General features: G+C 36.4%; 2 protein-coding genes across 5 annotated transcripts in view; one reads left to right on the top strand and one right to left on the bottom strand.

Annotated features, from left to right (window-relative positions):
• Positions 1-11,769, top strand: part of RMND1 (required for meiotic nuclear division 1 homolog) — a 35,050-nt gene extending 23,281 nt beyond the window's left edge. For all 4 annotated transcript variants that reach the window (XM_083348737.1, XM_083348738.1, XM_083348739.1 and 1 more), the window contains 5 exons: positions 1,342-1,406; positions 3,727-3,803; positions 5,252-5,372; positions 8,350-8,466; positions 11,285-11,769. In XM_083348737.1, coding sequence (XP_083204863.1) covers positions 1,342-1,406; positions 3,727-3,803; positions 5,252-5,372; positions 8,350-8,466; positions 11,285-11,317 — 413 coding nt within the window. In that variant the 3' untranslated portion in view covers positions 11,318-11,769. The remainder of the gene's footprint in view (positions 1-1,341; positions 1,407-3,726; positions 3,804-5,251; positions 5,373-8,349; positions 8,467-11,284) is intronic.
• ARMT1 (acidic residue methyltransferase 1) overlaps positions 1-17,695 on the bottom strand; it is a gene marked incomplete at its 5' end in the record, with an annotated part of 54,970 nt that overhangs the window by 33,143 nt on the left and 4,132 nt on the right. The window lies entirely within an intron of this gene.

The raw sequence follows: 17,695 nt of genomic DNA, 5'->3' as shown, positions 1-17,695 counted from the left end.
GACACTGACCATCATAAATATGAATCAGTTGCCAAGCATCTGAATGTAAATCACAAGACCCTGGAAATGCTGCAACATTCCAGCTGATCGGCACTTCTTCTGGGCTCAGAAGTGCCAGGATCAGCGCTGAGCTCCAGCTGGAGCGCTTCCACTGAGCCCTGTCAGCCCCAAAGAAGCACTGATTCTGGTGCTTCCGCTCAGCCCTGACAGCCCTGCAGCTCCAGCCATCTCTTGCTCAGGCTTGTGTGGTGCTGCCACTCCCCTCCCCCACTACCACTTTTTTAGGATGGTCGCGTACCACCTGCCAGGTGCCAATGTACCACAGGTGGTACCCGTACCACTGGTTGAAAAGCCCTGTTCTAGTCCAACCCTTGCTCAGGCAGGATATCTTATATCATTTCAGACAGGTGGCAGAAAACCTCCAGTGATAAGCAACCACAACTTCTGAAGGCAAGCTGTTCCACTAGTTAATTGTTCTCACTGTTAGGAAGTTTCTCCTTAATTCCAGGTTGCTTCTCTCATTGATTAGTTTTCATCCATTGTTTCTTGTCTTCCTTTCTGGTGCTTTGGAAAATAAGTTGACCTCCTCAAATACTGAAATACTGCTATCATGTCACCCTTAGTCCTTCTTTTCTCTAGACTAGCCATACCCAGTTCTTGCAACCGTTCTTCATATGTTTTTGTCTCCAGACTTTTAACCATCTTCGTTGATACTTAGAGCAGAGAAATAATGGGTAGGTTCATACAGTATAAAATGGTAAAATAGTTCATATGAAACAGTATGCCAGGATTTAAAAAAATACTTGAAAAAGCAATTTTGACTTGATTTGCAAATTATGCACTGAGGGGGGAAAATATGTGATCCCCTGCTGATTTTGAATGTTTGCCCACTTGCAAATGATCGGTCTATAATTTTAATGGTAAGTTTATTTTAACAGTGAGAGACAGAAAAGCAACAAAAAAAATCCAGAAAAATGCATTTCAAAAAAGTTATAAATTGATTTTCATTTTAATGAGTGAAATAAGTATTTCTCCTATCAACCAGCAAGATTTCTGGCTCCCATTAATTTTTCCCTCTCTGTATGTATCATGCTAGGTGGGTTTTTACTGTACATTACACTATGTCAAAAAGAACATTCCAGGTTAACAGAGATCAAAAGCCTGGCCCTCAGTCAAAATCAGAAACTTGTACCTATTTTAAAGTCCAAAAGCAATAATCAACATACCATCATTACTTGTCAAGCATTGGACAGTAAAAATTTAAAAGATTTTATTTTGTGATAAAACTTGGAAGTGTACCACATATGAATAATAAGTCTTTTATGCTTTTCTCTAATATAGTAAAACTGGCCATTTGGGAAGCATCACTGGATAATTTTGTAGAATCTATCCAATCAATACCTGAGGTACTTGCTATTTTTTTCATTTTTCCATAAAACTAGTATGGGAAATTTGCAGATTTTTGACACCATAAGTGAATGAATTTGGAGTGTTGTATTTACCATCTATTCTTGGACATAAGAAATGAATTAGGATTTGTTTGCCAGATCAAAATTTCAGTGAAACTCTATTAAATTTGAACAGTTAGATATGAAACACTTTCAAGTTAACTTCAATGACTTTACAAAATGCTGAATTAAACTCATGTGTCTAAGGGGGACCTGTTGTTTTAATTATACCTATTATGTTTGTTGTGGGCAACTATTTGCTTGAATGTAGATTGATGTCATGTTTATTATGAATCCTCATGTCAATAAGCTTCAATATATAGGATGCCAAGAAGAAAAATCTGTATGCAAGTTTGAAATAGAAAAAGTTAACTTCTCACAGTTAATGAAACTTAGAAATGTTTCTTACTATGAAATTTTAAAATCTATCACTTTGAAAATGATTGAATATGCTAAAGTTGATCTTTTGTTAGAAAATGGGAATCTATAACAAAGTTAAATATAGGAAAAGAAAGAGAAATAGGCCATCAATAAAAAAATATAGACAGCTCAGAATTTTAGAGAAAGTATCAGGAAAGCTAAAATCAGAATGGTTGGTATATTAAACTAAGAATAGAAGAAAATTACTTAGATATGTTCAGAGTAAAAGAAAAAAGAATCAGTGTAGCAGTTCTATGTTGAAGACGGCAAAATATTATGTTCCCAAGATAATATGGAACAGCAAAACATAAGGACTTGAATGGTTGAGTCTTATAAAAACATGATTAGATAATAACTAATTACTTTGAATGAATCCTGGGATTTGTCATCTTTGTTTCTGGATGGGCTGGTTTGCCTCAGACAGAACCAGTGCACAATCTGGAGGTCCTCCCAGACTCACACCTCCAGCTTGATCAGTGTGTTGTGGAAAATGTTCTTTTTTCAAGGGCACTTCTAATAATGTTGTGTGCTCTGCAAGATTTCTTTTTGGGGAAAACAATGTTAAACAGTCTCTAAGAGCACCAGAGATCTTCCATTTAGGATAAAATGCATTCAATATTTATCCACCTGGACAATTCTCCCTTGATTGGTTGGCTAATTAGCCATGACAATCAAGGGTCAAGAGAACAATAGGATGAACCACCACTTCCTTGTGGTCTACATTCTCCAGCTGAAAAGGATTCCATTAAAGTGGAGAAGACAAGGAATTTGGACCTGGAACAATGTTTTTACATTAGTGTGAAATATTCTGTTCTTAAGGTGCCATTCAAACCTATCACAGTAGGATTCTGAGTGCATTTATTAGGATAGTCAACCCTTTAGATCAGGGGTGTCAAACTCAATTTCATTGAGGGCCGCATCAGCCTTGCGGTTGCCCTCAGGGGGCCGAGTGGGTATGGCCAGGGTGGGCATGGCCTACTGGGTGGGCGTGGCTAGAGTGCGTATGGCCTACTGGGTGGACATGACCAGCTCTACATCGTTCGCATCAAGAGTGCCTATGGGGGCCTGGGCAGGAGTGGGACAGATCTGAGGGTCTCTGGCAGAAGGAGGGTCTCTGGGCCAGGGCTAAGGCAGTGGGGGCCATTCCCTCACTTTTTCCAGGATGGCTTCGCGGGCCACATGAAACCACTTCGCAGGCCGGATCCGGCCCTCGGGCCTTGTGTTTGACATGTCTGCTTTAGATCAAGCAGGATTGAGAAACAGGCACAGCAGTGATGACTGTAGAATGACTGAATCTTGGAAAACCTGTCAAAGTTTCTCTCTGCCCCATTTTACATGAAGCAAAATCAAAGCAAGCTTATTTGGAAAAGTCTCCCCTCAGCAGTTGACCCACTTTGTCCCCATTCCCAAGGCCAGATTTACATTCCTTCAAGATAGATAATATGGTACTATAGTTTTGTGATATAGAAACGCTTGCTGCATAGCTACTTGAGGATTCGTCCTCTTTGTCTCCTGTAAACTCTTGTAGAACGCTGAGATATTCATCAGATAACATAAGTCTTTGTGAATGGAGCATTGTAATTGATCTCTCTGTCCTGTAGGATAGATCTTAACCTGGGACCTAAACTTTTATCAGGAAGTTCTCAGGCCACGACAATAGAGTTATCACAAACCATCTATGGCAAGACTGCCTATCCCACGTCCCAAAACTAATATGAAAATCAGGATAGATCTTTATTGTCATCAGGATTGCTTCCGCCAGTTCAAGTAAAGAGTGCAGTTGGCGCCGGGGTGGGTAATATTGTACATTTTAAAAAAACATCAATGTTCTTACTGGTTTATTACTCTCTTCTTATAGATGCTTAAATTAAGAAAGAAACTGAAACTCTCTCATGCTGATGTTATGCAGAAAATTGGGGAACTGTTTGCCTTGAGGTACCTGAATTAAAGACAAGCAAATAGATTGCATTTTAGAATCAGTTTTAAAAGCAATCTTTATCAACAACAAAAATACCATGACAGTATTCACATATATATGTATACAATATACTGCCATGTACGATCTGCTTTTTTAAATCCTATGATATTTCTAAAGTGGTATAATTATATTTTTCTCTTCTGCATCTTGACTATTGTCTTTCTGTCCTTTAACAGATCTAAGTAATTTTTAAGAGAAATCAGAGCTTAAATGTATCAATCGTAACACCAACAAGCATCTTGTTATCTTCCTGCTAAAATTCCTATTATTTGCCAGGTCCTTACTTTTGATTAGGGACACGGTGGCTCAGTGGGTTAAGACGCTGAGCTTGTTGATCAGAAGGTCGGCAGTTTGGCGGGTCGAGTGCCGCGTAACAGAGTGAGCCCGTTACTCGTCCCAGCTTCTGCCAGCCTAGCAGTTCGAAAGCATGTAAAAATGCAAGTAGAAAAATAGGGACCACTACGGTGGGAAGGTAACAGCGTTCCGTGCGCCTTTGGCGTCTAGTCATGCCGGCCACATGACCACGGAGATGTCCTCGGACAAGTGCTGGTTCTTCAGCTTTGAAACGGAGATGAGCACCGGCCCCTAGAGTCAGAAACGACTAGCACGCATGTGCGGGGGAAACTTTACCTTTTCCTTACTTTTGATTATATGCCACCACATAGTATTAACTATCAGTACAGACAAAGATAAACCTTAACATATTGTATATTGATTTTTTTATTTTTAATACCAGTATTTTTTTTCTGTAGTGATACTTCTATTTCTACCAATAAATCTAACATAGTCTTTTAAAGTGTTTTATGTTTAGAGTGAAAAGCAATGTTTACTCTTTAAAAAGCCAATTCACTATGAGAGAGCATGCAAACCCTTGTAAGGAACAGAAATCTAAATAGGAAACAGTCTTAAATACAATAGAAAGGCTCATTACAGCTAAGCCCAAGTCACATGCCATTAAAATGTCAGATTGTTTGAATAATTAGAAGAATATGCACCATGAAGTGATGCAAAGTCACTATGCAGGGGTTTTTGTTGAGATGTGATATAAATATATTAAAAACTGGAAATGATCATGCTTATGCCGTTAAATTGTAAACTTGATAAATACTGTATTTTTTCAACTCCTTGATAAATACATATTATATATCAGCATAAATAAAAGATGATAACATGTCTCTAAAGCTTAAATCAGGTTCTAAAAGAATAGGTTTATTTGGAGATGGAAAAAACTAACCACAAGATCTGTAGCTGTGAGAATGTAACTAAGTTTTTTTTTTTTTTTTGCTACATGAAGGGTGTTTGTCCAAAGAGTATTTGTTTGTCTCAACTTATAACAATGCAGCATGCAAAATACAATTCATTAACTGGCTTTTAAATAAGAATTTATCTATCTTCTCTTCCTCAGGCATCATATAAATCTGAGTTCTGATCTGTTGATTACCCCAGATTTCTACTGGGACAGAGAACATCTTGAACAACTATATGATAAAATGTATCGGTTTCTCAGTATTGATCGCAGAGTTAAGGTATTTTACTGTTTTTCTCTCTCAGCTTGGAAGATTTTTTTTTAAAACTATCGCTTCTCTTAACAAATCTAATTTTTCTGTTTTCATCCTCATTGTTTTTGGACAAATATTGTTATTTTGCCAGCTGCGCTATTTATTTTAGGAACAATCTATAAATGCTATTTTCTATTTGCATAAAATGGTAGACCAATTGTAAAACGTTTAGCAATGTGTATGAACATTGTGGATTGTTCAGGACAAGTGAACAATCATGCTACCTCTGAGACGCTTCTTTCTTGTGATTTTGTATAGCTGTTCCCTCTACCAGGAGGAATGATTTAGGCATAACCAAGTAGTGGGTTTCAACAGGTTATTATGAATAAGTCAGATTTTAGCTTTATTGTTTTATGCAAACATAACCAATGCATTCTATAACTTTTGGGGAGGTTTTATGATAGGTTTACGCTTTTTCTTAAATTCATGTAATTCTGATTGGGTGGAGGAACAGTTGCCACCAACAATTTAGCAAGTGGAATATTACACAGAAACTTGATTTTACAGGTTCTCTGCTAACTGTTTTGCTTTTTTCTAGGGTAGTTTATGATTAATGGTTGACTCTAAAAATTACTTAGATGATTTTTCTTAAAATATGTACAATATATTACTATGGGGATAGTGGAAGTGTGCGTCTTGGTGTCCCCTAGAAAAAGGATGATTGTTAGATGGCAACAAAAAAATGTTTAGAAATCCTAGTCAAGGAAAGGTTTAGAAGTACAGTCAAGAACCTCTGAACATACAAGTAGTACTCCACAAATCTGTCACTTTTCAATAGAAAAGAACATAAGTAGGTCAGGGTCGAACTGTAGGTTCATTGGTGCTCTCTAAGCTTCGTTGTTTGCTTGCAGATGTTTCATTATTGAGAAAGTAACATCAACAGTGCTGTGAGTGTGGGACTTGCTCTCTCTCTTGCCTTCCCATTGTTGGTGAAAGTGTAACTTTTTTTTTTTTTGGTAGTTCCTTGACTAGAGTATTGCTTTTTGCTTGTTTGTGTGGTGTTACTCCCTGATTAACTGGATGTAGGTTGCTGGACAGAATACGTTTTGGTCTTTTTGTTTTTATTAGCTTTTTTTATGGTATCTTTTGAATGGTTTGTAAATGTGGTTTATATCTATTTGCCTAATAATGGATGACTTGTCTGAAAGCTAAGCTTCCAGGAATTCCGTAGTTTTTTGAATTTAGCTTGGACTAAATTCAAATTGGACAGCAGTTTTCCAATTGAAATTATAGTTCGGTCTTTCTATATGCTGTGTTTCCATTGTACCTTCTAGTTGCTAAATGGTGTTCATGGATGCATTTTGCTATCTTCTGCCTGTCTGTCCTACAGACTAGCTGTTACAGTCCTTACACTTCATGTTATAGATGTCTCTTGTTCTTTCTTCTTGGGCTACTAAGTCATTTGGTTTACATAACACAGTTTGGGGGGGCTTCAGTTGATTAGTGTACTTCAGCGAAACCACATGGTTGTAATTGTCTGTTGATTGTTTCTGAAATGGTTTTGATGTGTGGTAGTGTTGCAGGGAGCAGTTTGGCTTTACAGAGCATCTTCATTTAGGATGAACCAGCTGACTGGGATAGCAATCTGTAGCAATATTCATGAAACTTTCTCTAGATTCCACATATTCTTAGTGATCTCTGGACTACAGTTATATAGTTATTAGTCTGCAAATATGTTTTAATTCAGTAACAGATTGAACAGGTTGTTTTTGGCTGCCCTTGATATAGCCCAGTTGTTTGAAATGAAATTAACTAATATTTATAAATTTGCTTTCTAAGATGCGATTGCTGCCATGACACTGTTGCGCATGTGTATGAACAATGGGATTCAGGAATAAAACAGCATCACTACCGTCTTTAAATTAATGCACATGGATAAAAAAAAGTGTTTTTTTTAAAAAAAGTTCACAGAATCATTGCAGTCCAATAAGAAATGATGAAATTGACCATTCCATTTGAGGAACTATGGATTAAAAAAAGTAGACTTTTTATAGAATTCACATTATGTATAGATCCAAGTATGACCTGGGCCACAAGCTACATAATGCCTGCATGGAATAAGTACTAGTAGTAATCTAATAATAAGGTAACTTTGATACATACATAAAAGTTACCTTATGGGATTATTAGATTCTGCAGCATTTTAACTACAATTTCAGTGAAATCTTTGCCCCATGTATCTCAAAATTGTTTTTTAATTTAAGTATTTTTTTTCAGGCAACAAGTAAAAGAGCACAGGAAGCTTTTCTTCTCCCCCCCCCCCCCCCCGTTCTATAACCTTCAGCTATGGCTTTTCAGGAGTAAAATGCTGCAATTAAGTAATCTGTGTGAATATATAAAAATAGATATGTGTTCACACTCACAAACTGAACTGTTTTACATTCAGCTTTATTTCAGGATTTGCTTCTAACTTTGTGTTGAAATTCTCTGCTGTGAACTTTGTTAAAGGTTTGGGCATATTTAACCCTATTGCATTGTTAGCTGAGTTTTCCTAAACCACACTTACTCCCTCATTATTATTTGGTGAAGTATACTAGGCTATGATAGGTATCTTACACAATTTAACTAAGTGCTTCAGAGGGCTGCTGTGATCAGGGCTGACCTCTAAATATTGTGTTAAGTTCGTTACAAGAAATGCTCAGTAGGAAAATATATTTCCATTTAAAGATTATAAATGCATGCAAGTGGAGAAAGGAAATTAAAGCCTGGGATTATGTGAACAATCTACACATTGCAATCTATTGTGTGAATGCTGAAAAATCACATCTCCCAAGACTAAGTACTGCTACTTAGCTACTCTAGTACATTCAGTTTTTATAGAAATGTTGTGAAGTAATTCTCCATGTCTCTGATTTCCATAAATTCACCTCTGGAAGTAACATATTAAGAAATTGTTTATTCAAGGTTTTCTGAAACATCAACTTTTCTATCCTTACTACTGAAGGTAGTAAATGAAAAGCTCCAGCAGTGCACAGAACTGACAGATCTGATGAGAAATCATTTGAATGAAAAACATGCTCTGCGCTTGGAATGGATGATAGTAATACTCATCACTATAGAGGTTGGTTTACTAAAATTGTTTCCTAGAACATGCCTAGAATGTTGACAAGTTCACTGAAGACTATTTAAAAGTTGTTTCCTTACATAAGGTACAAGTTTCCAAATGATTTGAAAATAGTTTCCATAAATTTATTTTAAAAGAGACAAATCAGGTTAGTACAATTACGTGCCAATTTTACTATTCTATTTTACTTTACTATACACCCATAGCCATATAAATCAAAATGAGCAACTGGCAAGTTTATTATAGTGCATATTGAATATTCCATGAGTTGTGCAAGGTATGTAGGCTGAACAAAGGTTTAACGGTAATGTAATGTTTTACATGCTGTATACATATGTTGAATATTCTATTGAGTTTCTTTCTGTGTTGCCAACTACTACTTAAAAATCGTATGATGGAAGATAGTACCACATTAAAAATACAATGGCAACTTCTTCCTCCATTGTCATTAGAGTAATGTGTTCTTTATTTGATATTACTTGTTCAGCAAAGGCTGGAAATTCCATCCTCCAGTCTTGAAATTCTTACTAACTAAAGGTATAGTCTTTGTCTCGACACAGTGGAGAGCAATTGTTAGGAGCAAGGCAAGAACCTTATAGCCGAATATCCACTCTATTGAATTGGTGACTAGATTTTAAGTACTATATTATTGCATTTCATTCTTTCACTGAGACCACTCCAAGTTCACAAAACCTTTCCTGTATGTATAGTGTTGTATCCACACCAGAGAGAAGTTTACTCATGCTGCAGTACCCCAAAGTCATAGGAATGGCCGTTGAGTTTCTCGAAATATATATTGCAAAGGGAAAGGATGAGAATGTATTGAATACATGAGGAGTAATCATAGTAATTATGTTTAATTAAATATTTATCTTTTGTTTCTGGCTCCCCAACTGAAAGGCTAAATGCTGCTCTCTGGGGGGGGGGGGGAGTTGTAAATCCCTATCCTAGTGCTAAACTCAGCTAGTAGACTAATTACTAAAGCCTTCAACAAATACAATTTCTGAACACAGGCAAGAATAACTTCCCATCCCCCCAAAAGTATTTCATATGCAAGCATACAAGGTGGATAGAGACAGAAGGGAGTAATAGAAAAGGGTAAATCTCACCTATCCAGGCCTTCCTAGCAGCAAATGACATCAAGGCAAAGATGGCTACTGTAGAATAAATAAATTTGTAGATTTATCATCTTTAGTTCTGGAGAAGGTAGAACTACCAGACAGATCTGATGTGCAACACAGAAGTTCTCCTAAACTTGAGGCGTCTAGCTCAAAGAGCAGGTGGCAGTTGTGGCTAGGAGAGCCTTTTCATAACTACGTGGTGCGCACCAACCACACCCTTTTCTGAATCGTGAGGCCATGCAATCACTTGTGTCCTGGCCATCTCATTTGGATTATTGCAATGCACTCTACATGGGGTTATCTTTGAAGAGTATTTGGAGAGCTACAATTGGTCCAGAATGTGGCAGTGCAGTTTTAGAAGCCCCTAGGACGGCACACGTAACATCACTGTTAACACAAGTTGCACTGGTTGCTGATCTTCTTTCGGGTCCAATTCAAGGAATTGGTTATTTAAAGCCTTTAAAACTCTCCATCGCATGGGTCCAGGATATCTGAGAAATGATCTTCCCCCAATGGGATCAGCCCACTCATTCTAGCAAAAGGAGCCTACTGAGGATTCCATTAACCAAGGAATTTCGGCCAGTGGGGTCCAGGGGATGACCTGTTTTGCCACACATACCCATCCTTTGGAACATCTTGCCACCAGAGATGAGATCTGCCCCCTCTGTAATGGCACGGGGCTGGTTGGCATGGGCCCCCAAAGGAAAAGCTATAGGCTGGAAGTGGTTGGTGCAGTAGGAGAAGGCACCACTGTTGCTCTGCTTGAAATCTGCCATTATTTAATTCTTAAATCTTTTATAATTTAAATGTTTTTATATGTTTTCTTACATTGTAAGCAGCCCAGTCGCCTCAAACCATGAGATGGGTGGCATATATTTAATAATAAATTCCTGGTTACTATTATAAATCAAATGGCCTTCTGTACTAATACAGCCATAGCTAACAGGTGCCAGATAGTTAGAAAGTTTGGAAGTGCTGGATTTCAAAACAATAATATAGGGAATAAATTGAAATTCAGTAATCTAATAATAATAATAAAATAATAATAATAATAATAATAATAATAATAATAATAATAATAATAATAATAATAATAATAATAATAATAATAATAAAGTAATAATAAAATTATAATATAAAGTTGGAAGGGATCTTGGAGGTCCTCTAATCCAACCCCCTGCTCAGGCAGGAAACCCTATACCATTTCAGACAAATGGCTGTCCAATCTCTTCTTAAAAACCTCCAGTGTTGTAGCATTCACCACTTCTGGAGGCAGGTTGTTCCACTGGTCTGTCAGGAAGCTTCTCCTTAGTTCTAGGTTGCTTCTCTCCTTGACTAGTTTCCATCCGTTGCTTCTTGTCCTGCCTTCCAGGTGCTTTGGAGAATAGCTTGACTCCCTCTTCTTTGTGGCAGCCCCTGAGATATTGGAACACTGCTATCATGTCATACACTTGAAAAAGTGTAGCAAGTGTACTCTTTGTTCAGGTCCCCATTCATCCATGACCACTATGTAGAATTCAGTATTCATTCTGCTGTTTGGGGATTTCCTTCAGTTCCCCCCCCCCCAAAAAAAATATTTTGTGCTTTTGGTATTGGAGGTTACTGAGTTTACATAGAGCACTTTGTGTGAACACTAAAAATAGAAGCCAGCCAAATAAGCGTAAAAGCTAGCAAAATTCTGTTTTATATTGCAGGTCATGTTTGAACTTGGAAGAGTGTTTTTCTGATACCAGGAGTACATCGCAACAGACATTTTACGAGACTAGTCGCTGTCCGAGCAACAGGTTTATTGGACTTCAGCTTTATTCATTTTGGAAAGTAGCAAATGTCATCATAAATTTATGGACATTTGCTACAAAATGATGAGAGTCAGTGCATTTAATTTCATATTTCATCAGTTGCTATGTTCCTTGGAATTCACAGTATAAAAACATTGTGAGGCTAGTTTTCTATCTTAATGGATGCAGATTATGTTACATTACAGGAAAAGGATATACAGTATGTACCACATTCAGCAGTTTTCTGTATATAAGCTGTACATTTTCTCACAATATATTCAATAGAATTAAGAAAAATATGTATATAATATGTCATTATGTATATGGGGAGCCAATGCATAGAAAATCCTAGTTCATTTATAAAGGAAGAGTTAAAATTAAAAATTCTCTTCAGCTAAAAACTGTCTTTCAAACTGTTTAATCACAAAGATTTTATAAATTCAGACTGGATTCTTCATGAAGCAAGTGAAGTTTATTATCTTTGACTATATTGCTTTAGGCAAATTTTACTCAGTAAAGCATTATACATCTATGAACACCAACTGAAAAGCTGTGAAATAAAATAAATAATCTAATATCTAGTAAAATGACTACTATCTAGTCAAAATATTTTGGATTTGAGAGACCTTAATTTTGCTTCAAAGAAATTAATGCATTTCTTCAAAGAAGCAAGATTAAGTTCTCTCAAATCCAAAATATTTTGACTATATCAGAAAACTCATGAAAGCTTTAAATCTAGTTTCCAACTAGCTTTCCAAAATTTATCATGAATGTTACAGTTGTCAGATTTTAACATTTTTATAAGAGTTTAAAAGAAATTTGCTCATTAGTTAAAGAAAATGGGAAGAACTTTTGTAATTGAACCTAGTGCTGAAATTTTATCATGGGAAACAGAAATATACCTGATAGAAAGCTCTGTTCATAATTTTCTGTTTTTTATACTGCACAAGTTTATAAAATAAAAAACAAAGCATTTGTGAGGAAGGTACATTTTATCATTTGAGTATTTTTTCAACTTTGCATCACTTCTGTATCATGTTCTCAGTAACGACAGCACACATTATACATAAAAATAGCATACTTGTGATTCTTGAGACAGTGGGGCTTAAACATTTGTGAAGCTTTTTGAATTTTTAGTATTTCTACATAAATATGACCTAAAATGTGATACTATTCACACATTCTAAAACTAGAGAATCCAATTAAACAAATTAGTCAGTATACTTGATCATTTATTAAGGAGCGTGATCCAAAGCTACAGGTATGTGACAAAAATATACAAACCTCTAAGATTATTAGTTCATTTGAAGGGGAAATTAAACAGAGATTTCATTGATAAGGTCCTGCCTAACAGGATTCTGGGTATTCTTATCGTCTTCACAGCATAGGAGATGGAAGTGTGCCAGGATTTAAACAAAAGAGATTTCTGAGGACCTCCGAAAAAGTTGTTAATACTCACCAGGCTGGAAAAGATTACATAACTATTTCCAAAGAATTTTGATTCCACCAATCCACCGTTAGGTAGATTGTGTACAAATGGAGGCAATTCAACACCCTTGTTACCCTTGCAGGAGGTTGACCAACCAAGATCACACTAACAGCAAAGCCTGTAATACTCTCAGAGGTTTCTAAAAATCCCACAGTAACATCCATGGAACTAAAGACCAGTTCATCAAGCAGGGAAGCCCACCAAAATCATGGAGTTGAAGCTGTTTGGTAAGGAAGAGGAGTTAAAATTCCTCCAAGCCAACGTGAAGGGTTCATCAAGTTATCAGAAATGCTATCACACCTAATAGTCAGCAACACCAATTACTGAAAGGTTCACTTTTTTCCCCACACAAATATTTTTTGATCATTTTCTTCAAATGAATAAGCCTAATGCAATGATGGCGAACCTTTTAGAGACCGAGTGCCCAAACTGCAACCCAAACCCCACTTACGTATCGTCAGGTGCCAGGTGGGCATGGTCAATTGGGTGGGTGTGGCTGCGGTGGTAATGGCAGACTGGGTGGGACTAAAAAGTTCAATCAATTCCAACTTTGTGAGATTTTTTCCCCCGCAAGGTTGAAAATGATTGAACCGTTTTTTTGCACACGGTGGCAGAGGCCTAAAGCAAAAAGATTTTATAAAAGCCAGCTGAAAGCCCAGGACTGGGGTGACGGCACACGTGCCCAAAGAGAGGGCTCTGCATGCCACCTGTGGCATGTGTCCCATAGGTTTGCCACCATGGGCCTAATGTTTTTGATTCAATTGTTTAATTGAGGTCACGTTTATGCAAAAATATTAAATTTAGAAGGATTCACAAACCTTGAAGCCCCACTTTAAATGGCTAAACAGTTGAAATGAAATAAAAATATTATATAAATTTGAGAAGCAGATATTCAAGACATCATTCCTATCAAAATTTTATTGTGTCAAACCTTTCCCATTGGTTTATTATACAGGTAGTCCTCAACTTACAACAGCTCATTTAGTGACCATTAAGTTACAACAGCACTAAAAAAGGTTACTTATAACCATTTTTCACTTACGACCACTGCAGCATCTCCATGGTCACATGATCAAAATTCAGATGCTTGGCAATGGAGTCATATTTACAACAGGTGAAGAGTTCCAGGGTCACGCAATCACTTTTTGTGACCTTCTGATAAGCAAAGTCAATGGAGAAGCCAGATTCACTTAAAAGGCATGTTACTAACAACTGCAGTGATTCACTTAATAGCTGTGGTAAAAAAGCTCATAAAATGGGACAAAATTCACTAAACAAATGCCTCACTAAACAATAGAAATTTTGGGCTCAATTGCAGGCACAAGTTGAGGGCTTCCTGTATTTATTATACAATTTCATTGACAGAATTTGTGGCATTCAAATTTTGCAACCCTAACAAGAAAAATGAACATTAAATATTGCATGAAGGAGAGAGAGGAGCCTCTATTTGTTTAGCTATCATGCTACAGTTGAGTTAAATAAGTCTGAAAAATGCAGTCTTCATAAACATGTTGTTTTAGATTAGAACATATTTCAATTTGGAAATAATGCATTATTGTAATCTTATTCAGAAGTATCACATAATGCTGGATCAGAACATTAGCAAAGCCTCATAGACTCTGGCTGATATCTCTGGCAGAACAGTTAGTGTATCTTGTTTGTGAAAACACTAAAGTTGCTAGTTTGTATGGAATGTATGAGAAAATCACTGACCCACCCTCTTAAATGTAAAATGAAGTTAATTACATTTCCCAACTAGAAACTAAGTTTAACTCTCTTTATATTTTCCTAGTATTAGCGATTCTGTTTTGTAGCAAGACACACCTATTCAGGATCTCACCTGCCCCATTTCACAAACTTGACTGAATCCATAACTCAGCTGTGTTTCTAGTATGACCTCAGGAATGCACTGGAAATAGGTTTAATTCAGAAAAGCATTCAATAGTATCCCTCTTGAGAATCTAAAGAAGATGGCTATGCTCTATTACATGGATACAGAACTGGTTGAGAACTGTTCAGTTAGTCCTTGATTTGCAACAATTGAGCCTAAAATTTCTGTTGCTAAGTGAGACATTGAGTTTGCACCATTTTATGACCTTTCTTGCCACAAGTTAATTGAATCACAGCAGTTGTTAACTTAGTAACATAGTTGTTAAGTGAATCTGGCTTCTCCACTGACTTACTTGTCAGAAGCTCACAAAAGGTGATCACATGACCCCAGGATACTGCAACCATCCTAAATATGAGTCATTGAATTTTGATAATGTGACCATTGGGATGCTGCAGCAATTAAGTGAGAAAAACAGTCATAACTCACTTTTTTCAGTGCATTATAATTTTGAATGGCCACTAAATGAACGATTATAAATCAAGGACTATCTCTATTCAATAAATGTACATCAATGGCACAACAGCAAACTGAACATGTTAAAACACTTATCATGGGGCCCTATTCAACTCTGCTGTTCAACATGTTTATCAATTACCTGAGTGAGGTGTTAAAAATGATTATCAGATTTGAGGATGTCATGGGGGCTGGTAAATTCCATATCAAACAGTTATCAAGATTCAAAAGGATTTTGTCAAGCTGGAACAATGAAAAAAACCAGCCAAAATGAATTTCAACAGCAAATGCACAATCCTATATCTACATTATAGGAAATCATAGTAGTAGGAAAAATCAAACGTAAAGCCATGTAATGGGGTGGGTGGGGGAACCATGCTGAACATAACTGCTGTTGTGGAATCTTAAGTACTTGAAGCAACACAATCCAAATATGAAACCGTGTGATACATGGGCAAAAACTCCAATGAATCAGATAGCAGCAACATGGACCAGACTGCACCTGATGTATGGCATCCAGTTCTTTGCACATTTTAGGAAGGATACTGACCAACTGAAGAATGCCCAGAAATAATCACAATTATAATGGACCTGGAAAGAAAAACTTATCAGAAAGAATTTGAAGTGTTGGGTATGATCTGCCTATGTTGAAAGACACAGAAGCAGTTACCAAATATATAAGGGGTGATAATTCAGAACTCAGGGCATTCTTCCTCAAAGTTGTTCCAGAAGATAAAACAAGAAGCAATGGGGTTAAATTACAAAGTGATAAATTTTGGACAGCAAGGGGAAAAAAATCCTGATAAAAATAAATAGAAAAGACTATCTGGGGAGGAGATCAATCTTCAGGAAAAATATTTAAACAGCAGCTGGGTTGCCATCTGTCAGGATGCTGTAGTAATGGATCCATGCTCCAGGCAGGGGATTGGATAAGGAGATCTTCACAGCTCCCTTCAAATTGTATGTTCTATTATTCAGATTAAAAGCACTAAAGAATTTGTTAGATACATATATTGAACATAAACAAAATGAAGCACACTAATATCATTTACCTATTCAGTTCTGCACTGGAAAAAATTCCAATGCCTTTCCTGAAAAATGAATTTCTCTAGTTTATATAATTAACAAATATGTATGTAAATCTGGTTACTTGAAATTAATACTTTTGGAAACTTGCAAAAAGTACATGGGGACAGCACATTTATGCCCAAATAGTATAAAAGCAAATACTATTATAATTAGAGGCAAAAATGAGATTAAATTTAAATGTTCTTACAATTTCTCAGAAAGGTTTAAATCCAGCAAAAGCCTTGCTATTTAAATTAATAAGATCAGTTTTTGCAAATGGAGTATTGTACCTCATTATTAGAAAGCAGCTTTCACTGCAAAAATGAACTACTATAGTATTTACTGCCCAGCTAACTGGAGGGAATCCAACAAGCATCTGAGTAAACAATTACTGAGATAGACAAGCATGCTAGAAATATTCCCTCCCACTTCCTTTTCTTCAGTAGCCTAACTTGCTGATAGGATTTGTTTTTATTTAACAATTAGGAGAAATCATCAATCTATCAACAAATACTAATCTGTTCTGCCAATCCCTGGTTTACAAAAGATAGCATAGGTTTTGTACAATACAAGGGCTCCCCACAAAACCTGGATAAAACGGATACAATAAATCACACAATAGGCAATTCAGATACTGATTTATTTTTACATTTGTAAATCACATTATAATACCCAGACAGGTAAAAAATTGAAAATCTGTTATCCGGGAAGGTTTTTTACGTCTCAGTACAAAAGAGTAGTATGTAACTCACTGTTCAGATTTAAATGTTAATGCTGATTTAAATTTTAATGCAAACTTAAACTTCAATGCTACATAGAAATGGTAATCCTAATTAAAATGCAGTCCTCTACTAGTAATATAGCAGTAGATTTACTATAGTAGATCAAGAGTCATAAGCATTAGCTTATGCTTAAATGCTCACAAGCAGGGAACAAAGCTATGAGTTTTCATCAGATCATTGGACCTACATAGCACACTAAACTAAAATGTTGGGCCAGTTTATAGCTCAGAGGACCATATGAACCCAGGGAATTCAGTGAGTCAATACAAATGTACATCAATGAACCACCTGGAGGTATATATGCAGCCTTCATTTAGTGACCACAACTGATACCAGCAACTCAGTCTTCAACTAAAGTGAAACTGCAAGTGTGTTTATGATCCTACTTCAGCTTTCCTTTGCTTTACAAATCTGCAAAGGTCATAAATGCAAAGATTGGTTGCAAAGTTACTTTTTCATCAGTCATAATTGCACAGTCACTACTCAAGGCAGTTACTAAACAAAAATTACTGTGATGATGTTATCCATGTTATCCATATCTGACTACTGTACTACTTTTCAATGCAAAGGTTTCTATTTCACTGTATAAAATCTACCACTAACTTATTTGAAAAGCTTTCAGTTTTAAGAAACTGGATTGCTTC

This window comes from Vipera ursinii (assembly GCF_947247035.1).
Source record: "Vipera ursinii genome assembly, chromosome: 1".
Taxonomy (NCBI): domain Eukaryota; kingdom Metazoa; phylum Chordata; class Lepidosauria; order Squamata; family Viperidae; genus Vipera; species Vipera ursinii.
This window is presented reverse-complemented; position numbering and strand designations above follow the sequence as displayed.